This window comes from Gymnoscopelus microlampas (genome assembly GCF_963454915.1).
Source record: "Gymnoscopelus microlampas genome assembly, chromosome: 20".
Lineage (NCBI taxonomy): Eukaryota > Metazoa > Chordata > Actinopteri > Myctophiformes > Myctophidae > Gymnoscopelus > Gymnoscopelus microlampas.
Window position 1 is genome coordinate 11,728,559 of NC_139957.1, and position 25,000 is coordinate 11,753,558.

Below are 25,000 nucleotides of genomic sequence, written 5' to 3' on the forward strand. Positions count from 1 at the left end.
CACTTTATCCATTTATGCGTTGGTTATTCAAAAATAGCAGATGTACAAGCTCACAGCACTTCACTTAGGCTGCAAGCTTGTAGATCTGTTATTTTTTTAAATGTTCAGTTTTGTTTTTACACAAATCTTCTTTTCTTGAGGTCCCCTGGCACAAAATATTTTCAGATGGGGGTCCGCGGCCAAATATATATCAATTTGGGGGTCCTTGGCACGAAAACGTTTGAGAACCACTGACATAAAGAAGGCTATTTGAACTGAAGTCTACATTCTTGCTGCCCACCAGCCCCTCCTCCTGCGTATCAGATACGCTTCCTCGGATGGTCACTGAACGCTAAACGATTTCTTTCAAATGTTCTTGGACGGTATACTACGTATATAGCGTTTAACACGGTAGAACACACCACTGGTTGTGGGGACCATTTTCCTGGTCCAGATTGATAGAGATTCAATATTTAGATATTTAGGGTTGGGCTACACTTCAAAAATGGTATTCATAAAATCCTGTCCTAAAATGTTGATGTCCTCACAAGTATAGTAAAATACAAACGTGTGTGTGTGTGAGTGTGTTTGTGCGATTGTGTGTGACTGTTTTTTTTTATTGCCACTGACGTCTCCGTTTGTATTTCTTTGCGTGGGTTTGAAAGAATGCATTTGGAGATGCATGTGCACATCTGCGAGCTTGCGCGTGTGTGTAGAGGTGTGTATGCATGCATACATCAGTGTATAGGTGTGTGTGTGTGTGTGTGTGTGTGTGTGTGTGTGTGTGTGTGTGTGTGTGTGTGTGTGTGTGCGGGTCTATCTGTTAGACTAGTCATTACTCTTGTGTGACAGCTGTGTACGAGGTAATGAATTCTGTCTCAGATAAAGAAAATATAATTCATGTTTAATTTCTGCCTCTGTCTTTGTGTAAACTCTGATTCTGCACACTGCCAGCGCCGCAGACAGGTTGAGCTGAGCCGTCTGTCTGTCTACCTGTCTGACTTACGGTCTGTTTTTGTACCTGCCTGAATTGCAATGTACTACTAGTCTACTAATGTACTAGTCTACTAATGTACTAGTCTCTCGAGAGTCGAGACAGACTGTTGCCTCCCACTATTTTCAAATGCTTCCGTCATACAGTCTGTCCAAAAGAAAGCGCTGAAAACGATCCGGGAGTACAGGGAATGTCCCGCTTCAGTTTTGTCTTTGCAGTCGCATAAATGTCCTACTGTAAGTCAAATGAGTCAAAGCATATATAGCTTGCTGCTTATCAGAAATGGGAACTCAAAAACGTGTTTTAAACATTCTCTGCTTTCGGGAGGTGACCTGTAATTTGAGTTAAGATTTTAAAATCACTTCAATTGCTGCCAACTTACGTGATTCATTTGGGGGTCCTTAACATGAATTTTTGAAAACCACTAGTGGAAAGTAAAAAAAGCAGTGGTGGAAAAAGTACTCAAATGTTTTACTTACAGATGTGCCATTTCAAAACTTCAAATGTCCTGCCATTGCCAAGACAGTACATTTTCAGGGGATTCCCAGGGCAATAAGAGGGACAAAGAAGGGCATTTAAAATGCTGAATTATTTTGATGATCACTGCTTTTATGATGCTAATTAATTTGAGCAACTGGTCAAGGACCTCTTCAAATAACCTTTCGCCTCATAATGAGTCTGACACCTTCTTCAACACACATTCTTTTGTTCTCATGTATATGGATGTCTGTTGAAAGGAAAAACGGGGGTGTGTAGTGACAACTTCTTTTCAGGGGCAAAACAGTGCCTTTTTAAGGGCAGAACAGGGAGGAAAAAATGCATTTTCAGGGCACTTTCAGGGAAAGAACAGTAACGTGTGAAGTTTTGAAGTGGCACATCTGTAAGTACAAGTATCAATACTGCAATGTACTCTGTTACAAGTAAAAGTCTGGAATGCAAAATTGACTTGAGTAAAAGTACAAAAGTATTGGTATCAAAATGTAGTTAAAGTACCAAAAGTAAAAGTACTAAAACGTGTCACGATGCGACGCGTTGTGAGCTTGTAGATCTGCTATTTTCAAACAGCCAAGGTATAACATAGGGCTAAAGTGGTTAATGTATGTTTCCTAATGTAATAATTTATATCTGCAAAGTAACTCAAGTTTTCAAATAATTGTAGTGGAGTAAAAGTACAATATTTGCCTCTGAGATGTAGTGGAGTAGAAGTAAAAGCACAGAAAATTGGAAATACTCCAGTAAAGTAAAAATACCTCAAAATTGTACTTAAGTACAGTACTTGAGTAAATGTACTTAGTTACTTTACACCACTGACTGTAGTACAGTACATAGAGTACAATAAGGTTAATGGAGCTCTTAGTGTTCTATGGGTACAAATACAATGACTTAACAAGTCATTACAGTGGAGAGATGTGTCTCTGCACTGTTAAGCACTGGGAGGGATGGACCAATTAAGTTACCATAATGACCCGGGTAGATTTACCGTAATACACGTTGTACGTGCCGTTTTACACACTAGTGAATACACACTATGTACGCCAGAGAAGGATGTGAGATAAAGATAGAGAGACAGACAGACAGGAGCAATCCTAAGAAGAGAGTAAAGTAGAGGTGGAGATGAAAGGATAAAGGTGTGTGTGTGTGTGTGTGTGTGTGTGTGTGTGTGTGTGTGTGTGTGTGTGTGTGTGTGTGTGTGTGTGTGTGTGTGTGTGTTAAATAATAATACCGCAGCTGCCTTCTCTTATAAAAACACAGGGACAACATGGGGGGGGGGGTGGTGAGCGCGCACGCACACACACACACACACACACACACACACACACACACACACACACACACACACACACACACACACACACACAAGCCCATGTGTGTGTGACTCCCCGGTGTGTGCTGGGGGTTTTATGCCCCATCTGCCTCCAGTCCCCACAGTGCAGTTCTACAGAACTGCACTACGGACACTGGTAGGGGACAAAAAGGACACACGCGTGCACACCCCCTCACGCACGCACGCACGCACGCACACACACAAACACAAAACATGAACAAAATGCATACAAACTGCATTCCAAACAACTAAAAAATGATTCATTCAGTAAGAGAGAGAGAGAGAGAGAGAGAGGGAGAGAGAGAGAGAACTCTGCTTTCAGTTGAGTGTCTGAGTGTCTACTACTGTATGTAGACAGACAAATGTGCGTGCGTGCGTGCGTGCGTGCGTGCGTGCGTGCGTGCGTGCGTGCGTGCGTGCGTGCGTGCGTGCGTGCGTGTGTTTGCGGATGTTTACACATGCATGTTAGGGTGTATGCACATGTATGTGGGTAATAATATACAGTGTGCGTGCATGCGTGTGCATGTGTACCGTATGTATGTACACTGTAATTACGTGTGTCGTGTGTGCGCGTGTGTGTGTGTGTGTGTGTGTGTGTGTGTGTGTGTGTGTGTGTGTGTGTGTGTGTGTGTGTGTGTGTGTGTGTGTGTGCCCTGCAGTGTTTTTGCTGTGGGTCGATACACTGTCTGAGGAATATAATGGATTAACACATCACTCAGTCCTGGCCCACGGCTAACACACACACACACACACATATAAGTACCAACATACAGTAGGTACACAGACAAAACAAAGGCGCACACGCACACAAGACAGTACAGTTGGGTTAGCAGGCACACCAGGCCAGGCTGCTAGCAAGGAAACAGCCAATCAACGCACGCACCTGCACGCGCGTGCGCACACACACACACGACCCGTTCTTTTCATCCACACATTCATTTCCCAACCTTTTATCCACCTCTCTCTCTCTCTCTCTCTCTCTGCAAGGCTGAAGGGAAAGATGTGAGGGAGAGAGAGAGAGAGAGAGAGAGAGAGAGAGAGAGAGAGAGAGAGAGAGGGAGGTTCAGAAAAAAACAGAGGGGCAGAAAGGAGGGGAGAAGGAAAGAAAAGAGGATATAAGAAAGAGAAAGTGACAAAATATGGAGGGGGAGAAAGATGGAAAATTGGAAAGACAGAGAGAGACAGAGATCCTAGTAGAGGGAGAAGACAATGCAACACGAGGCACAAGTAATTTAACACAACCACACAAATAACACCGGGCGAGAGAGAGAGAGAGAGAGACAGATAGAGAGAGAAAGAGAAGAGGACCCGACAGGGGTCAGGAAGCCAGGTGCATGCTGGGATAGCGGTAGTGCACCCCATCATGGAGCACAGAGGGGGTGAACACACAGCTGTGCTCGTTCAAGCGTACCGGCACGAAACCTCGCATCTCCGCATCTCAACTTTTGTACGTTTCGTCGTAAATCAACGCCCTACTTCACCGTACAAGAGTGTCGCGCAAAAGTAGTGAAACTAGCCGATCTGCAAGCTTTGCGACGCGAGCCGCTGTGAGCTTGTAGATCGTTTTTTTTATTTTTTATCGTTTCTGAAATAATCATAACAAAGGAACGGCTTTGGACGTACAAGGTTTCCACCCGACAGCGACAATACTACTTCCACTGCATTCAAAACACACATGGACTCAGGAGGAAGTGATACAATCACTTCCTCTCTTTCTTCCTGTTTGAAGGAGTTCACAAGTTGTCACCGGAGTCCGCCTCGGTGACAATCCATTCAAAAGATATGATTGGACGAGAGGAGAGGAGAGGAGAGGAGAGGAGAGGAGAGGAGAGATAATGCTAATAATCCGTCTTTCCCCACCCTCTCCACAGTATGTCCCCCTGCATGTTTATGTTGCAGCCATGTGTGTGTGCGCGTGGCCATGTGCGTGCGTGTGTGTGTCCTTGTGTGTATGTGTGCAGTTACACTCTGGCCAAATGAGAAACATGAGCTGCTTCTCTCTGTGTGTCTCTGCCCATGTGTTCCATTAAAACTATATCGATCCACCCACACACCCACACACACAAAAAGGTAAAGGCCATGCTAATCAGCAGCAGAGTTAATAGATCTATCTCTCTCGCTTCTTTGCAGGTAAAGGTTGGACACTCAACAAGCGGCCTGACATTTATGCTTCACTTATCAAACTGTAGCTATTGCAACCAACTCATTCATGCAATTCTGTCTTTTGCAATCTTCATTCCAATGCGCGCACACACGCACGCAACCACGCACGCACGCACGCACGCACGCACGCACGCACACACACACACACACACACACACACACACACACACACACACACACACACACACACACACACACACACACACACACACACACACACACACACACACACACACACACACACACACACACACACACACACACACACACACTTCACCCTAAAGAGTAGAGTAGAGAATGGATTGAATCGTTTGTTTCGAAACACACACACACAGATACAAATATGTACAGTATGAATGTGGTGTGTGAGAATGGAGTGTATTCACAGTCCTGTATGCATGAGGTTGATAAGGTGTTAGTGCCTCCCTTGTCTGCTTTCACACTTCTTGGTTTGAACATACTCAGTTCCATGTGGGGGGGGGCGGGGGGGGGGGGGGGTGAAGAAAAAAGAAAAAACCTCCAACATCTACACTTCATGGAGTAATGTTTTTGTACCGAATTAACCGAATTAAGGTAACAAACCCAGAAAAAAAACGGGACGCATGCACCGGGACGTCCCCTTCGGTTCTAAAATGCCCTCTGCGTCCCTGCTCAGCGGGCAGGTGTCAAACGAGCACTCGGACGCGATTACAACGGATTTCTCACGAGGGAAAACTATTCTCAGTTCAATGTGGAAGAGAGAAGGACATACGAGGGAGAGATAGAGAGAGAATCCAAGCTCCAATAACAACACGCATGAGGTTGATAAGGTGTTAGTGCCTCACTTGTTGCAACAGGACATAAGTTTTCATTAAGTTTTCATAGACAAGTTATAATGCCACCGACACAAAGCCCAGCTCAAAGATCATGGGAGAGCAGCACACTTAACCAGCGGTGGACAAAATACTCAACCCCCAGTACTTGGGTCAAAGTATAGATACTCCTGGTCAACTATTACTCAACTAACAAGTGAGTATCCTTTTAGCATAACCTCTTTACTACCTGTACCGTTAACAAACTTGTCAATAAAGTATTCAATCATATTTGTACTTAAGTCAAAGTAGTGGAATGCTTGCTTTTAAAAATACTTAAAGCTGCATATATCTCTGCTGTCCAGCCAGAAACTGCTAACTCCAAAACGCTCATTGTTCAGGAAACGCAAAAACAAAATATACGTTTTTCAGGAAATGAAGAAAACCTTATATTTTTAAAACAAAGCAACACTGCCTCATCAAAGTTGGTATAGTGACTTTATATATTGTCAGATACTTGCATGTGTCATTATATTATCAACACTTTAACCAAATCGCGGGTAAATCAATACTTTACCCAGCGCAAGTGGAGTTAGCAGTTTCAGACGAGCAGAAATCAAGCTGAAGTGGAGTTAGGTGTCCAAACAACAATAGCTCCACTCGCTGCTAAGGGAGAGGTTTCTGAGGGGTACAAATTCTCAAAAGCTAACAATGGATCTCCAAGCTCACAATGCATCACAACAACGTGTGAATTAATGCCCTGATGCTTCATGCCACTTATTATATAGGCCTACAATAATAAACAGGACTTTAAATATTACAATAACTTCTGCAAAGAGGTAGTAGAATAGCGCGACAGAAATGCTATGAACGCCTTTCTTCTTGTCACATTGCTCTCCTCATTAAACACTTAATAGATTTTAGAAATATAATTACTTGTTTTCATAACATTAGCGTCAGTGCTAAGTTTGATAAACAGGTACACTGCATAGTTTTAACAGACTACGGGGAGCTAGTTTACGTGGTCCTCCTCCTCGTTCACTGCGCAACGCGCTCTACTCATGCTGTTGAAAAGCAGCGCTGTAGAGGAGAGGGGGGAGTTGTTTGTTTTTGACGGACAGTTTGAGGATCCAATGGAGTTGGGAGTTTTCGTCAGAGGCGCTTTTTAATACTTTTCATTGGTTCAAATGTTTTGATATTTTACACAGACCTAAAGGGTGTTCAATAGCCTTGATTTATGAAAAAAAAAAAAAAACTGAAAATGGAGTTAGCTGGTCCTGGCTGGACACCGACGATATATAGGTGTATGTATGTAACTTTCCTCTTCTACTCGGATTTGAAGCCGGTTTCCTGCACAAGCGCTTAAGTTTTACCATTGAGCTGCTAGAACCTGCCTGCTTGCTCAGGGGATAAATTGAATTTCGTGTCAGATCCTGTGTCTAGGTGAGACATGACCTTTGACACGATCTAAATGTCTTAATAGAAGAGCAGTGAGACAAAATACAACCACCCCAATTGTATAAGTTATATTGTATAACATACTGTGCCATAGATTGGACAAAATCACATTTTAGTCAGACAAAAAAGTACTGTACATGCTTTATGCATTTCTAATTACAAAGTGTGTTTTCTTTTTAACATAAATGCATTGCGGTATTGAGATTTTCAAAAATACTAAAATCGAAGATTTTCCAGCCATTTTCAAAAAAATATCAATAATGGTAAGAACAGCCGATCTACATGACACATTGTGAGCTTATAGATCTGCTATTTTCACTATATTTGAAATAAGACTTAAGTGGTTAATTCATAGTTTACTTGTGAAGTGAAGGGAATTGAATGTAGAGTGAAGTATCCAAAAATACAAATACTGAAGTAAAGTACAGATACTCAAAAAACATTACTTTAAGTACAGTACTCAAGTAAATGTACTTAATTACTGCCCACCACTGCTAATAAGTCCATCAGAAAGCAGTAAAGAAATAACTGCTCTGTAAGATCGGGAGTGTTAGTGTACCTCTGAGGGTGTACAACTGTAACCAAATGGACCCAAGGGTCCATTTGGTTACAGTTGTACACCCTCAGAGGTACAAATGGACAGATTAGCACTGGGGGTTTGTACTGTGTGGTTAATGTAGGCCGACAGCAAACTCATTACCTGTGGAAGAGAACTGTAATGACTTGTATGATTTAAATATGGCTCTCAATATTAATCAGATGGGTTTTTTAGAGAGAGAGAGAAGCTGGACTCTGGGCACTAACTGTCACCAGATGTAAGCAAACCATATGATTTAAATATGGACATTCATCTTTCACACAACCATTTGTTAATGGTTAAAGCAATATATTCTGATACTGTTACTGAACGAACACTATTACAACCAGCCAACCAGGAGAGAGCACCCGTTTATCAGATGTTAGTGTTCCAGTTCCAATTCTGTCTGCTCATTTCTCTGTGGCATCACTTCCAATTTCACTTGTTTAATCTGTATCCTGTGTGAGTTCGCTCTCCTAATTGGAGAGAATTGGTATCCTGACCTGAAAATGCATTTTCTGTTTACTAAGAACTATCAGAATAGAGCTACACTTATTTTAACAAATAAACATCACTTACCCTACACCTTTAACAAGTATGTGACCAAAAGCAAGAAAAGGTGAGATAATTCAACATTTTGCCTTTTTAAATTCGATTAACATAGAGGTTCCAAGCTACAAAATGAGGTATCACTTAATCAAGTGACACCTCAACTTTGTAAAGTTTGTAATGAAACAGAACATATTGGTACGTGACAAAGCTTACAAACTTAACTGTACACAGACGGTGGAATGCTCCGGCATGCATATACCACCATTAATCAGTCTAATCTATCCTCATAGTGAAAACAGCCTATCTACAAGCTCACAACGCGTAACAACGCGACACGTTGTGAGCTTGTATATTGGCTATTTTCACCATTTGAAAAATGGAACACGCACACACACGCATACACACGTGTACACACGCACACACACACACACACACACACACACACACACACACACACACACACGTGTACACACACACGCACAGCATGAGCGTGCCATCCTGGTCCCAATGAGTTCTCCTGACGTGGGCCAGGCTCTGCTAGGCTCTGATCCACAATGCCTTTCTTATTTGCACTTAAATGACTGGATTTAACGGCATGCTTCAGTATTAGCGAGCAGCCACATGTGATCCAATGTCTTTATCCTCCATTACCACACACTCAGAGAGAGAGAGAGAGAGAGAGAGGAGGGGGGGCTTTTCAGGGAATTCGATGAACGCGGAAGAGAGATACAAGGGCAGGAATGGAGAGAGGAGACACCGAAAGAGAGGCATATCAGGGCATTGCATGAGAGAGGGCAGGAAGAGAAATACATGCTGAGTGGTAGAGATTGAGAGAGAGAGAGAGAGAGAGAGAGAGAGAGAGAGAGAGAGAGAGAGAGAGAGAGAGAGAGAGAGAGAGAGAGAGACAGACAGACAGACAGAGACAGAGAGAGAGGAGGGATTGTGTTGGCTCTGAGTTTAGAGCGAGAAAGAGAGAAAAAGGCAGAAATGTCAGGGAAATGACACCCCCACCTGTTCTTTCATACCTCCCCTCTGTTACTCCCAACCTTTCCCTCTCTCTCTACATTCTGATTTGAACTTCCTCTCTCCCTCCTTTGAATCCCTCTCTTCAACCATCCTCCCTCCAGCATGTCTCTCTCATCCTCTCTTAACCACTTGAACCCCCAACGCCCTCGGTTCCTGGACCCCTAGGAGTTACTACATGGGGGGGCCACCAAATCTTTGTGTGATAGGAACTTTTTTCTTCTTTTTATACATGAACCACTTCAACTATCATCCTTATTATGAGGGCAACATTAGCCACAAATATAGCCGATCTACAAGCGATCCACGACTGCGAGGGGAAGAAAGTACAGAGCCAAGGGTCAAGTTTACTTGGTTAGATGTCTGGAAATACAGATGAACATGAATCCAATATCAATAGAAAATATCAACAAAATCAAACTTACAAAACACTGCATAATGCTGTCAAACAGGTCTGAAGCCATGTATGAAATCAATGTTTCGGTTTAATCTGCAACACAATTTTATACTATATGTAGTGTGTGTGTGTGGGTGGGGGGGGGGGTCCCTGCTTCAGCTAAGCGGTCCTTTGCCTGAAAAACGTTGAAGACCCCTGGTTTAAGTGCTTAAGTAGCTCCTCTCTTCTGTACATCCCTTGCCCTCCATCCTTCCCTCCCTTCATCCATCCATCCATCCACCCCCCCCTCTCTCCTCGCCTTTCTCTCTTTCTCTCCCTCCATCATCCATCTCTCTCTCCCTCCGTCCCCGTCCCTCTCCCTCCCTCCATCATCCACCTCTCTCTCTCTCCCTCCCCATGCCTCTCCTTCTCTCCATCCTCCAGGTGTTCTGTCTGGATAAAGGATTGATGAAGCTATCAACGCTCCCCCACAAACTACCACACAATGACATTTACAAAACACCCTCCAAGCTAACACGCTTCATTCTCTCTCTCCCTCCCTCTCTACACACACACACACACACACACACACACACACACACACACACACACACACACAGGTCTGTGTTACTATACTTGTGGGGACGTACAAACTTTAAGGCATTGAAAATAGCCGCTGCGATGTGTTGTGAGGCTATTTTTCCTTAGTTGTTGTGCCACAACAACTAAGTATAAAATAGGGAAATCTCCAATCCTGACCCCAACCGGATTTCTTTCCTAAATGTAAACATATGTCAAATATATTTTTTATAACCATAAAACCATTTATCTTTCGAGGACCAGTAAAACGGTCCTCACAATGTCTGTTTCTCAAAGTCTGTACTATACTTGTCGGGACATTGGTCCTCACAAGTATATTAATACAGGTACACACACTTGTGTGTGTGTGTGTGTGTGTGTGTGTGTGTGTGTTACCGTTATCTTCCTACAGAGCTAGCTAGCTGCACGTTAGCCCTGGTGACATCATTAGGATGTTGTAATTAGAGCTCATTTGTAAGGCCAATGTAAATAAAGACCTGATAATGACTCAACCATCACTCACACACCGTGTGTGACTGTGTGTGTGTGTGTGTGTGTGTGTGTGTGTGTGTGTGTGTGTGTGTGTGTGTGTGTGTGTGTGTGTGTGTGTGTGTGTGTGTGTGTGTGTGTGTGTGTGTGTGTGTGTGTGTGTGTGGTGTGTGGTGTGTGTGTGTCTGTGTCTGTGTGTTTGGGGGGGGGACAGGAGACATTAGGAAAGTAGCTCATGTGTCATTAGCGAAGGGAGAACAGAGATCCAGCCGAGTCCTGTAGGCCCAAAGATACAACGTGTGTGTGTGTGTGTGTGTGTGTGTGTGTGTGTGTGTGTGTGTGTGTGTGTGTGTGTGTGTGTGTGTGTGTGTGTGTGTGTGTGTGTGTGTGTGTGTGTGTGTGTGTGTGTGTGAGAGAGAGAGGAGAGAGTGCAAATTTACAGTCATTTATAAATGACTGTAAAAGTATGTGCAAATGGTGCATCTATATAGTGCCTTTCTCCAAGGCACATTACATTCTCCAAATCACACACTTTATGTCAGTGGTTCTCAAACGTTTTCATGTCAGGGACCCCCAAATGAATACGTATGTGCCCCCCCCTCCACCCCGCCCAGAGGGAGCCTCCAATACAACATTTGTGTTGTTAAAATGCTTCAAAGATATTTCAAATTTGTCACATTTTTGCAAGACTATTTGAAAAAAAGCAGATCTACGACACTTCGACACGTAGCCAGGAGGTGCCGGGAACCTTCCGATACAAGACGGACGGTCTGCCCCCTGAGCCACAGCCTGCCCAAGTGTGTGTGTGTGTGTGTGTGTGTGTGTGTGTGTGTGTGTGTGTGTGTGTGTGTGTGTGTGTGTGTGTGTGTGTGTGTGTGTGTGTGTGTGTGTGTGTGTGTGTGTGTGTGTGTGTGTGTGTGTGTGCGCGCGTGCGAGCGCGTGCGTGTGTGAGAAAGTGTGTGGAAAACTGTGAAAGAGAAAGCAATAGACAGCAATAGCTCAAAAATAAGGTTGCATATCTGTGCCGTGAGCTTGTATATCTGCTATTTTCACCCATAATAGGGTTCGTGTGGGTAAAATGCATTCGTCCTGAACGAGCTTCCTAACAGATGTGATTCATTCCGGGTACAGAGCAGTAGAGTTTTAATACGAGTCACATGGCTGTGACTTTGTCACCAAGGTCAGTATCAATCTCTAGTGTCATTTCACAGTATCACCCAGCACCTCCCCAAGCCTCCAACTTTTAATCAATAGCTTCTCTCATTGATCGGCAGCAGCCACGGCCCTAATGGCAAATGTCAATCAATCTGCGCCGGTCGATAAAAATGATTGCTCGTCAGTTTGTTTATTTGCATTTAATGATCTTGATTAACATTCCCAGGGATGGGAAGGTGTGCACTTTTTTTTTTCTTCACAGCGGCACACGTTCACACGCACGCACACACACAAACCTACGCACGCACACGCTCTGTTGGGTGGAAACCTCATATGTCCAAAACTGTTAATTTTCAGGATTGATATTCTGAAATATCAAAAGCAGCAGATCTACAAGCTCAAAACGTGTCCCTTCGCGCCACGTTTTGAGCTTGTAGATCTGCTACTTTTGATATTATTGACGCTGTAGTATGATCAATTTACGACAAAAACACAATAAATTAGAATATGGAGATAGGATGTTTCTGCCCGACAACAGCGATGTGAACCCCCAGCCACATGAGCAGCAGATGATGGAGGCGACACAACCGCACTGCTCTCTCCCTTCCTCCCATCACTCCCCGTCCCTCTCTCCCTCTCTCCATCTCTCTGTCCCCTCTTCAACATCTGTGACTTTCTTCTCCTTTCTCTCAATCACGCCCCCTCCTCTCTCTCTCTCTCTCTCTCTCTCTCTCTCACTCTCTCTCTCTCTCCCAATCACCATCTCTCTCCTCTCATATCCTGATCAAGTGATTGCTCCACAAAGTGAGAGAGAAATGGTGGATGGGATTAACAGAGGAGAGGAGAGGAGGAGCAGTAGAAGGGGAGAGGAGAAGAGGAGGAGAGGCAGATAGTAGGAGAGGAGAAGCAGGCGAGAAGAGAAGGAGGAGAGGAGAGGGATAATTAGGAGGTGATGAAGGTGATGTCCCTGGTCCTCCCTCTAAAAGGGGTCAGGTCTCTCATTTCACATTCACTCATTCTCCTCCTCTCCATTTATCCCTCGCTCTATCCATTCACACTCATCTCCTCATCCCTCTCTCTCTCTCTCTATCTTCCTCTCAGCACCCCCTGGTTGGATCCTATCCCACTTAATGCCCCGTTCTCCCTGTGTGTGTGTGTGTGTGTGTGTGTGTGTGTGTGTGTGTGTGTGTGTGTGTGTGTGTGTGTGTGTGTGTGTGTGTGTGTGTGTGTGTGTGTGTGTGTGTGTGTGTGTGTGTGTGTGTGTGTGTGTGTGTGTGTGTGTGTGTGTGTGTGCGTGCGTGCGTGCGTGCGTGCGTGAGAGTGATAAAGGAGGAGTGAGAGAGCATGACACCTTGCATGTGTGTGGCACCATCTCAAAGCCTAATATGCTCTCTCTCTCTGTGTGTGTGTGTGTGTGTGTGTGTGTGTGTGTGTGTGTGTGTGTGTGTGTGTGTGTGTGTGTGTGTGTGTGTGTGTGTGTGTGTGTGTGTGTGTGTGTGTGTGTGTGTGCACTCTGTGGGGTGGGGGATGGGGGGTTCCCCATCCTCTGTTCACTGCACATCTGCCAGGTGATGTCACAACACACACACACTTGAGTGGCATAGAGTAAGCTCTCCTCTCCCCCCACATCTTCCTCTCATTATCTCTCTCTACATTAAGCCATCTATCCCTCCTTCCTTTTCTCCCATCCACCATCTCTCTCTCTCTCTCTCTCTCTCTCTCTCTCTGCTGGAGGGTTCTGTTTCTCTCCAGTGACTCTCCAATAAAAAACGCATCAATTTTCAGCCCGGTCGCCACGGTGATCTCTTTATATGTTCCACAGACCTCATTACATGAACTGAACCCAGAGGAGAGGAGAGGAGAAGATGATAGAGGAGAGGAGAAGATGATAGAGGAGAGGAGAGGGTGCTATAATTGTCAATAAGCATGACTGCATTTCTGTTTTTATACTGGCTGAATATTTACATATAATAATAAATATGAAATAATGTATTCACTAATTTACTAATCCTGGCTGCAAGGTCAAATCTATAATGTTACAAATGAGCAATTCATTGCTAGATTTAGTGGTGCCAATGTGCAAGCTCTGACAATGCTGTTGACTACAGTGTCAGTGCGTGCACATTGGGACGCCACGATCTAACACACCAATTATCAATTATTAGCTGTAGTTGCTTTGGTTCAGTGCACTAAAGGTCAACCTGCTATTTTTATTTAAGTTATTTTTTTCTTTTTCTGAGCCTTTATTATTTGATAGGTACAGTGGAAAGACCTACAGAGAGTGACAAGCTCTCTGCCATGTTATTTATGTATTCTTCCGTAAAAATTCCGGCATTTTTATTTATTTAGGTACGTGTGGGTGTATGTTTGTGTGCGTATAGGTTTGTGTGTACAGTGTGTATCGTTGTATGCATGTGTGTATACAGTACATGGATATACCTTTCTGTTTTTTGATGATTTTGTTCTAGTTTTTTAGTGGGATATTTGTATTGTTTTTCTGTCTCCAGTTGTTTTAGTCTTCAAAAAGAATTATGAAAAAGCGAAATAAAATATAAATTATAAACATAAAAGAAAATCTGTATCATTCAGCTCACGCAGTTGAGAAACCCCGGCAATATACAATTCCTTAAAATTTTTGAACATTTTTGCCTATGGCCGAAATAGGGCCACCAGGTTGAAAGTGGTTAATCAACTTGAGGTCAGAATTATTTCTCCATATGTGTGTGTGAGTAATGAGGTGTTCTGTGTGTTCTCTGACAAGCCACAATGCTCCTGTCCTTGACAAGGTCGCACCCCACCTGTCTCACCTTTACCCTCCATCTAGATGAAATGCATGAAAAACCCTCCACTTTAACTTTAAACACATGGAGGAGAGGAGAGGAGAGAGGATGGTTTGAGGTATAAAGTCTACTGTCTAGACAGGCAGTCAGATAGCAGAGCCCACCACACAGACAGGCCCTGACCTGCACACACACACACACACACGCACCGCAAATGTACATTCACACATGCTGTATACACACCCAGGCACACACACACACACACACACACGCACAAACTCACGTATACATATGGATGTATGGACACAAACAGACAAGTGTAGGCTCAGCAGCTCGACGGTACAAGTGCGCGAGCGGTCTTACGCACATGTGCGCGCTCGCGCACACACACAGAGTGTCGCCATGTTTTATTCAGGTGCAGGCTGCGTTCACAAAGTGGAAGGGTATGAAGTAGAGTTAGACCGTGAGTTCTGATTGGCTGACAGAACCAGAGCAGCTAACAGGGGATAAAACACACACACACACACACACACACACACACACACACACACACACACACACACACACACACACACACACACACACACACACACACACACACACACACACACACACACACACACACACACACCTTTCTGTGCTGACACAATCAGTGGTTCACAAGGACTGAGCCGCAGCTTCAAAACACTACTGTATGGGTCTTCAACAGGGGGTCCGGGACCCCTAGGGGGTCCTCGGAGTTACTACAAGGGGTTTGCCAAATCGTTTTTCAATCAAACTCAACCTGAAGGTAGTGACGGCTGCCAGTTTCGACCTGTTGTGTGGGAGTCATGGCTGCCAATTCCCACCTGATGTTGTGTCAGTCCTGACCTGTGTTTGTGTGCAGTATATACCTGTCTGAATATCTGTGTTTGTGTGCAGTACCTGTCTGAATATCTGTGTGTGTGTGTGTGTGTGCGTGTGTGGGGAGAGAGACATTGTGTGAATGACCTCCATACAACACAAGGACATATAGCCTGCTAACTAGCTAACTCATCCTCATTCTACTTGATCCTTTCAACAATAAACTCACCAGCTGATTTACGAAAGAAATGAAATCTGATTTCATCTAATCTTTGTGTGTGTGCGTGCGTGTGTGCGTGTGTTTGTTTGTATAGATTATCAGAGAAGTCCAGCAGTCAAATGATGCATCAGCTTTCATATGAAGACAGGAACAGATCAATTCAACTCTGCCTCTCTCTCTCTCTGTCTTTCTGCCTGTCTACCTTTGTCTCTCTCCCTCTCTCTCCTTTCTGTCTGTAAGTCTCAGTCTCAGTCTCAGTCTCTCTCTCTCTCTCTCTCTCTCTCTCTCTCTCTCTCTCTCTCTCTCTCTCTCTCTCTCTCTCTCTCTCTCTCTCTCTCTCTCTCTCTCTCTCTCTCTCTCTCTCTCTCTCTCTCTCTCTCTCTCTCTCTCTCTCTCTCTCTCTCTCTCTCTCTCTCTCTCTCTCTCTCTCTCTCTCTCTCTCTCTCTCCCTCCCCTGCGTCTCACCTTCACGTGTATAATTTATTTGTTTGACTGTCCTTCCGACTCCTTGTCTCTGGCTCTCTGCGTCGTGCTGTTCCTCTGTCACACTCATAAATATGTACTGTATACACACACACTACACACACACACACACACGTTTGTATTATTATACTTGTGAGGACATTTTAGGAGTCGGGACAACTGCCGAAAAATAGCAGATCCACAAGCTCACAACGCGTCGCAGCGCGACGCGTTGTGAGCTTGTAGATGAGCTTGTAGATTGGCTATTTTCCGGTGTGTCACACAACCAAGTAAAATAAAATAGGGAAAGCTCTAACCCCTAAACCTAACCTCTAAATGTCTTAATCTTAACACTAAACCCCAGCCTGAATCTTTTCCTAATTGTAACCCTGATTCCCCAAATCATATTTAACCATAAAAACACCAATTTATTTTGTGAGGACCAGGGAAACGCTCCACACAATGTCTTATTTCTCACATTCTACTATAGTTGTGGGGACATTTGGCCCTCACAAGCATAGTAATACAAGTACACACGCACGCACACACACACGCACACGCTGCTTGGCACGGGGACACACCACTGATTAGCCGTTCAGCTGTTAGCATTCTGATTTACTGAATCCACAAAAACATAATGAGCTCATCTACTGCAACAATTACAAATAGTATAATTGTATGGTAGGAGCTGGAAGCAGCCCAGTCAATTATGATCACACACACACACACACACACACACACACACACACACACACACACACACACACACACACACACACACACACACACACACACACACACACACACACAGCATATATGCGTGTATGTGTGTGTGTGTGTGTGTGTTAGAGAGTTTTGTGGTTACAACAACAGACGCGGGCCAACACATGGCAGAAATCCACAGAGAGAAAGAGAACAAGATGAGCGAGAGCGAGTATGTGTGTGTGTGTGTGTGTGTGTGTGTGTGTGTGTGTGTGTGTGTGTGTGTGTGTGTGTGTGTGTGTGTGTGTGTGTGTGTGTGTGTGTGTGTGTGTGTGTGTGTGTGTGTGTGTGTGCGCGCGCGTGCGTGCATGCCATGTGAACGTGCGCGTCTGTCTGTGCTTGTGCCACTGTGTGCATACGTGCGTCGGTGACAGACCGACGGAGGTTCACCGAGGTGGCTCAATTAGCTGTGACCTCCCCCCCTCCCCTCCCCCCATATCATCATCCACCTCCTCCTCACTCAAATCCCCCCGCCCCGCCCCCACACACCCCACCCTCTCTGACCTCATGCAAATGGCCGCCCCCTCTCCGTCTCTCCCGTACGACACACACACACTCCCTTCTCCAAACCCCTTCCTGTCTGTCTGTCTCTCTGTAACTACATCTATACTTTGTCGTATGACGGGCGCCACGGACCCCAAAAATGCCGATCTACAAGCTCACAATGCGACACGTCCGTGTCGCATTGTGAAATTGTCGATCGGCTATTTAACGGTCCGAGGCGCCCGTCGTGCGACGAGAGTGTAAATTAAGCAATTCCTGTCTGTCTGTCCTCCACAAAACAAGATCAAATATACGAGTGCTGCTTATTATCCATTTAGAGGCTGGAGCTGCCCCTCCTGCCCTCTCCCTCGCCCATTTAAATATAATGGAGAGAGAGAGAGAGAGAGAGAGAGAACAGGAAAGAGGGGAGGAGGGGAAAAAAAAGATTTTTATTTTATGTATTGTATGTCTTGAATGATGAATTGAGTACATTGGACACAATGGAAACAAGCGCCCAGGGCGTTTTGTGTTATCCTTTCTGAAACTGTACGATATGTTCATGTTAACTTATATAACTGTTAAGGCTATAGTGTGCCATGGTAGCCGTGAAGAGCTATACATGTCATGCGTGCGTGCGTGCGTGCGTGCGTGCGTGCGTGCGTGCGTGCGTGCGTGCGTGCGTGCGTGCGTGCGTGCGTGCGTGCGTGCGTGCGTGTGTGTTCTGTCACCAGGTCAGGCCAGATGTCTAGTTTCAATTCCAGAGTCTGAATTGAAAAAGGCTTTTTAAGGCGGCGCGGGGTTCCGAACGGGCGAGAGACAGGCCACAGGGTCTAAACACTCGCAGTCACTTTAAAAGGCACGCCTTGTTTCAGGAAAGAAAGAAACAAATTGCTTTACACACACACCCACACACACACACACTGTAGTCGATGGTGTGTGCCCATGCAGAAACACAGAGACACCTGCTTAATGCACATTCAAACGCACACATGCACCAATGAGTGCTCACACACACACACACACACACACACACACACACACACACACACACACACACACACACACACACACACACACACACACGCACGCACGCACGCACGCACGCACGCACGCACGCACGCTGTGTGGAATGAGTCCAAGTCACTCCTCCACACTCTAATACTATAGGGGGGAGAGAGAGAGTCTGTCAGCTCTGACCACATGGCGATCGCCCCAAACATCACTGCGAGAATGGATGACAAATAAATCATATTGCGTATTATTATAATTTTTAAAAACATTTTAAAATGGTGAAAATAGCAGATACAATCTCACAGCGTGTTGCATCGTGGCGCGTTGTGAGCTTGTAGATCTGCTATTTTGACTATTTTTATGTGACACTATATGATGAAGTAGGGCATTAATTTACAGAAAGACAAAAAGTTGAAAGATGGAGAAGGTGTCTGTTCTCATTAAACCATATCATTTCACAATGCTATACTGTATGTACATAACATGGTCCTAATCATAATTCTACATGCCACTATTTCATAAGCACATGGTACTGTTCTCAGAGCTCTGGTGTGTGTGCGTGTGCGTGTGTGTGTTGTCCCATGCTGGTACATATGTCGTGTTGGCAGGAAGCATTGCTGTGCGATGGAAGGGTTCCAGTAGTCTGAAAACACACTAATAACAATATCACACACACACACACACACACCCTCAGCCAAAAGCAATAGAGAAAAAGCATGACATTGCATGCATGAGTGCTTGTGTGTGCAGAGATTCAGAAGGACACACACACACACACACACACACACACACACACACACACACACACACACACACACACACACACACACACACACACACACACACACACACACACACACACACACACACACACACACCCCTCTTGTCCCTGAGCCAGTTACATGAATGAGACAGATTGTCTTCAGTAGAAAAGACAGAGAGACATGTCTGTCTGTCTGTCTGTCTGCTCATCATCTGTCACTCCTGACATGCACTGTCCTGTCTGACTCTGACTGAAGGACAGCCTACTTGTCTGTCTATCTTTGTATCTACCTGTCTGTCTGTCTGTCTGTCTATCAGTATCCAGGTCTATCTCTCTGAAGTGGAAAAAGTTCAGTAGATCAAGGTTGTCTCTCTTGTATCAGAGACCTATAAATAAAGTCAGACTTCACATAATACAGATCTACCCCCCCTCCCCGTGATGTAATTAATGTTGACAAATAATTAGCTTGTATTTCCTCTTTTTATGGGAAAATGGATAAGAAAGAGGAAAGGAAGGAAGGATACAGGGAGAGGAGAGGAGGAGGACGGGTGGGTGACACAGATGGACTGAGAGATTTTAAGGTTGAAATAAAGACGGAACAGGAGAGGAAGAGAAGAAATGTAAGGGAGGGATAGAAAGAAAGAGAGCAGTTAACCACTTAAACCACATACGTTGTTGAGCGGAGTCTTTCAGGGCTCTATAGTAGGGTATTTTCTGTTTTCTGTTTATTGCGGGGGAAAGCTTTTGCAGGAAAATAATCGATCGGCAAGCTCACAACAATGTAAGCTTGCAGTTCTGCTATTTCCTGCAAAAAGGCTTTCCACAGAACATACGGACGCTGCGGTCACAACGGCGTCGCAACGCAACGCGTTGTGATCTTGTATATATCGGCTGTTTTTGGCCAAGAGATCTGGTTTTCAACCCTTTTCATATCAAGGTCCATTATTTATTCGGCATTTGAGCCAGGACCACCGTTTGATGAGATTTAGCCTCTCAGACCCAAAACGTAGAATATTTTGTTGTTGTTGGATACGATTTAGTCCACAATTCCATGCTGTATTGATGCTGGTACCATAGGAGAGACAACGGGCACACGTTGATCAAAATAACAATTATTTCATTAAGTAATGCAGATGTTTAACAATAATTTAACTCTCAAGAGTTAAAGATCTATAAAAGGGTCCATTTGGTTTCATTTTACACTCTCAAGGGTTAAAGAGTGATATTGTTGAGAGATATTGTTGGACAACCACTTCAGAGGCTCTATACATCTACGTATAATAACAGTATGATAAGGTTGGCAAGGAATATCCCTTCAAACACTAGCCATGCTTTGTATGGAGAATATAGGTTGCTGCCTTCTGGAAGGAGATACGGTGTTCCAAGTTAACATACAATAAGGTCAAACTGAAGAGGTCCTTTGTCCATCAGACGACATTGAGGCTTAATCAGGAGTTATAGGCCAGGGGTAGGCTGAGTGGTGGACATTGCTCTTGTCTTTGCATGTCTTTATGTATGTATTTTGTTGTTTTCTTGTGTCATGTCAAATGTGTGTACTGTTATATGTTGCATACATGGCTGTTTGGGTCGCAAGACAAATTTCAGTGCAAACTGACAATAAAGTATTATCGTATCGTATCTAGGGTCCATGTGGTTACCAACTCTCCATCATTTAGCTGGGGACCACCTGGAACCCCCTCGGGGACCACTGGTGAGAAGCACTGGTGTGGACAGATGAAAACGGTCCGGCGAGTACAACAAGCACAACTCCTGGTCCAGTTTAGTACGTCTAGAGGGGTTGAAGTGGTTAAGATGAAGGGAGGTTATTAGGATTACTCAGCAAGACAAAAGACAAGACTCACTATCTCTCCTCTCTGTTTTTATCACTCTGACACCTCTCTCTCTCTCTCTCTCTCTCTCTCTCTTTATCAGTGCCACGCTCTCTCTCTCTCTGAATGTAAGATAAAAGTGGGGAAGAGAACAACATAATGGGAGAGAGAGAGAGAGAGAGAGAGAGAGAGAGAGAGAGAGAGAGGAGGAGGGGCTATCTGCAGTTCAGAGCCCCGCGGAGGGCTTAGGGAGCCCCTGATTTGACAATTAATCAATTATTTGATAGAAATCATTAATCAATGGCTCTGTAGAAGTGAAGGGAAGAGGAGTAATCCTCCAGGAGAAGAGAGGAGAAGACAAGACAAGAGAGGATGAGGGACACACACAGAGAGAGAGCGAGAGAGAGAGAGAGAGAGATCAGACTCTTCGTGTCATCTGCAGTTCTTAATTTGCTAAATTGGTAAAACTGATTGCTTTCTGTGCCTCTGCCATTAATAATGTACGGAAGTTTTTCCCCCACCGTTTTAATTTATAGATACAGGCCGCACATCGAGAGAGAGAGAGAGAGAGAGAGAGAGAGAGAGAGAGAGAGAGAGAGAGAGAGAGAGAGAGAGAGAAAGAGCTGCTCCATCTACAGTAAGTGTCATACAACACACACAAGCTTCATGCATTCATCATCAGAATAAGTTGTATTGTGATTTCTTTTTAGTTGAATGTGTTGCACTTTTTGTCATGGTTTGTGTCTTTGTTGTGCTGCTTTGGCCCCCGTCTCTGCCAGGTCTCACTTGCAGAAGAGGTGTCATACACCTCAATGTGACTCTTTTCGCTAAAAATAGCAGATCGACAAGCTCACATTATCGATCTGCTATTTTCAGCGAAAGCCTTCCTTACAATACAAATGGTTAATGTTGTCGAATAAAAATATGCCGAAAGATTATGGTCCACGTGACCTACCTTTTTTCACTGATGAAAACCAAATAAAAACTACATAAAACCTAAGCTATGATGATATAGATTAAATATATTGTCAATTTTGTCAACAAATATTAACCATACGTAAACGTTAGGGAGGGACTAGTGGAGAAGAGATCCAGTAGAACTAAGACAAGAGAGACCTTTTAGTCGACTAATTCAACTGTAGATTTAGTTGACTAAAATCGTATGGTATTTAGTCAACTAAAACTAGACTAACTGTGAAACATTTCAGATGGCTAAAATATGACTAAAACTACATTTTCACACAAAAATATCAATACGTTTTGAGCTTGTCTTTTGCTATTTTTGTATTTGAATCCCGAAAACAGTTTTGGAAATAATGGTTTCCACCCGGCAGAGACAAAATCCTCTTGAGGCCTCACACTCACCCACACACACACACACACACACACACACACACACACAGCCATAAACAAACACCCCATCAGAAACACTTTCTCACACACACACACACACACACACACACACACACACACACACACACACACACACACACACACACACACACACACACACACACACACACACACACACACACACACACACACACACAGCCATAAACAAACACCCCATCAGAAACACTTTCTCACACACACACACACACACACACACACACACACACAGCCATAAACAAACACCCCATCAGAAACACTTTCTCACACACACACACACACACACACACACACACACACACACACACACACACACACACACACACACACACACACACACACACACACCAAGTCTTCCCTGCCTGTCAACATCGCCAAGGTCACCGCCTTGACCTTCGACGTGGACGTCAGTCTCTATCCATCAGCGCCAACTTAACGGACAAGCTGACCAATGGGAGGGCTCGGAGACCCCCCAAACTCCCCCCCCCCCCCCTCCGTTACCAGGAAGACAGCGTTATAGGACAAAGCCCCGTCCACCACCAACGCAGCTGAAATATGCGCGGGCGCTTGCCGAGCGAATCAACAAAAGTGGAGAGCAAATGATGAGGTCTTAAACGAGACTTCATTTACTGAGTATGGACTGATAATGATGGAGGAGAGAGAGAGAGAGAGAGAGAGAGGATACTGCAGAGGCAGAGAGACTGAAATAGAGAGATGTGTGTTGAGCTTGTCGATCGGCTATTTTCAGCGAAAGCTTTCCCCACAATAACATAAAATACACTAGTATAGAGCCCTGTGGGACTCCGCTCAACCATATGGGGTTTAAAAATACAAAAAATATTCTAAGTACAAAGTACCACCAGGTCCCTGCGGAGGGGGGTCCCCTCCACCTAAATAATCACCATTAAGCCTCTTCAAACTTATTTAACATATCAATGATATAAATAGGTTACCACTGGAAAAAGACGTTAATTTTAAAATAATAAACAAGACTTAGGTTAGTGTTCACTGTAAAGTTCTGATATTTAATATGAAGAACAGTTAGTGTGATTTGTAACAGTGTTCAATAAAGTTTTGAAAAGAAAAAAAGCCACAAGCCAATCACAATGTGCCACGTCATCGTTCAGACGTACAGCCAATCATAGTGTGTGACGTCGGTCGCAGGCGCAGGACCCGAACAGATAGTGCAGGGGCGGACAGTGACGGCCTAGTGGGAATGTGCGTGTGAGATACTGTGTACCGATTTGCATGACGTTTGGATACAATCTGTAGGAGTAATATAAAACTAGAAAATGTGCTCCTCGTAGCCAGGCGAGGTGGTAAAAGTCAATCTTAACCAATCAGGGTGACATAAACAGGACAATGTGAAGTTTCAAGGCCATCGGACGCTGTGTTCATGATAGTATCACATTAGAAAGTACTGTTCCTGTCTTACCTATTTATATTACATATTGTGATGTCACGTGAAGCTTGACCAATGTTAGGTGTTCACACACGGACACACACACACACACACACACACACACACACACACGGACGGACGGACGGACGGACAAAGTGAAAACATACTCTCCACCATGCCTTCGGCCTGGCGGAGACAAAAATGGGTTTTGCACAAACCGGCCTCCTGGTGGCGCTATAACAGGCCCATGTGAAAAGTTGGGGCAGAGGTTCTGAATTGGCATCCAGGGAGTGTGTGTGCACAGTTTCGCAGCGACCGGGCCAACGGTGCCGGAGATTAGCTGGTAACACACGGACAGGACGGACGGACGGACAGGGGGTAAAACATACTCTCTCGCCATGCCTTTCGGCCTGGCGGAGACATCAAATAATTTTGGGGGGTGAACTACATAGGATGGAGAGAGTTTGGCTGTGTGTGTGTGTGTGTGTGTGTGTGTGTGTGTGTGTGTGTGTGTGTGTGTGTGTGTGTGTGTGAGACGGACAGACAGACTGACCTGTGAGAGCCCCAGGTATATGGAGACGGTCTCAGAGATGTACAGGAACCTCCCCTCCTTGTTTAGTGCAAATACAAAGCCATCCAGAGACTGCAGGAACACACAGAGAGACAGACACAAACAATGGTTAATCAGCAGCAGATAATACTTTATTTAACCACTTGAACCCCATATGGTTGAGCGAAGTCCCTCAGGAATCTATATTAGTGTCTTTTCTCTGAAAATAGCAGATCGACAAGCTCACAACGCCTTGTGAGCTTGTCAATCGGCTATTTTCCGCCAAGCTTTCCCCACAATACGGAAGCTGGGGTTTAAGTGGTTAATGCTATGGTTGAATGGAACAAAAGTTGAGGATATTTTCACTATCAATTCCTGTACTACCTATATTATGTTTTATGATATTTTATTAAGGTAATAAGGCAATATTAAAATAAAGTAAGGTAATAAAAAAAGTTTCAGTAATACGACGCAGGCCTCAACTCACACACACAGCGCGCTATTAACACCAGGACAGCCATGTAAATTACATTTGGTCTCCTACT

The 25,000-nt window shown here is 44.4% G+C and overlaps 1 protein-coding gene across 1 annotated transcript in view; it reads right to left on the reverse strand.

Moving 5' to 3' along the window:
- npas3 (neuronal PAS domain protein 3) overlaps positions 1-25,000 on the reverse strand; it is a gene marked incomplete at its 5' end in the record, with an annotated part of 372,500 nt that overhangs the window by 114,404 nt on the left and 233,096 nt on the right. Inside the window, one exon of the mRNA XM_084045562.1 lies at positions 24,459-24,548. Within this exon, the coding sequence (XP_083901688.1) occupies positions 24,459-24,548 (90 nt within the window). The remainder of the gene's footprint in view (positions 1-24,458; positions 24,549-25,000) is intronic.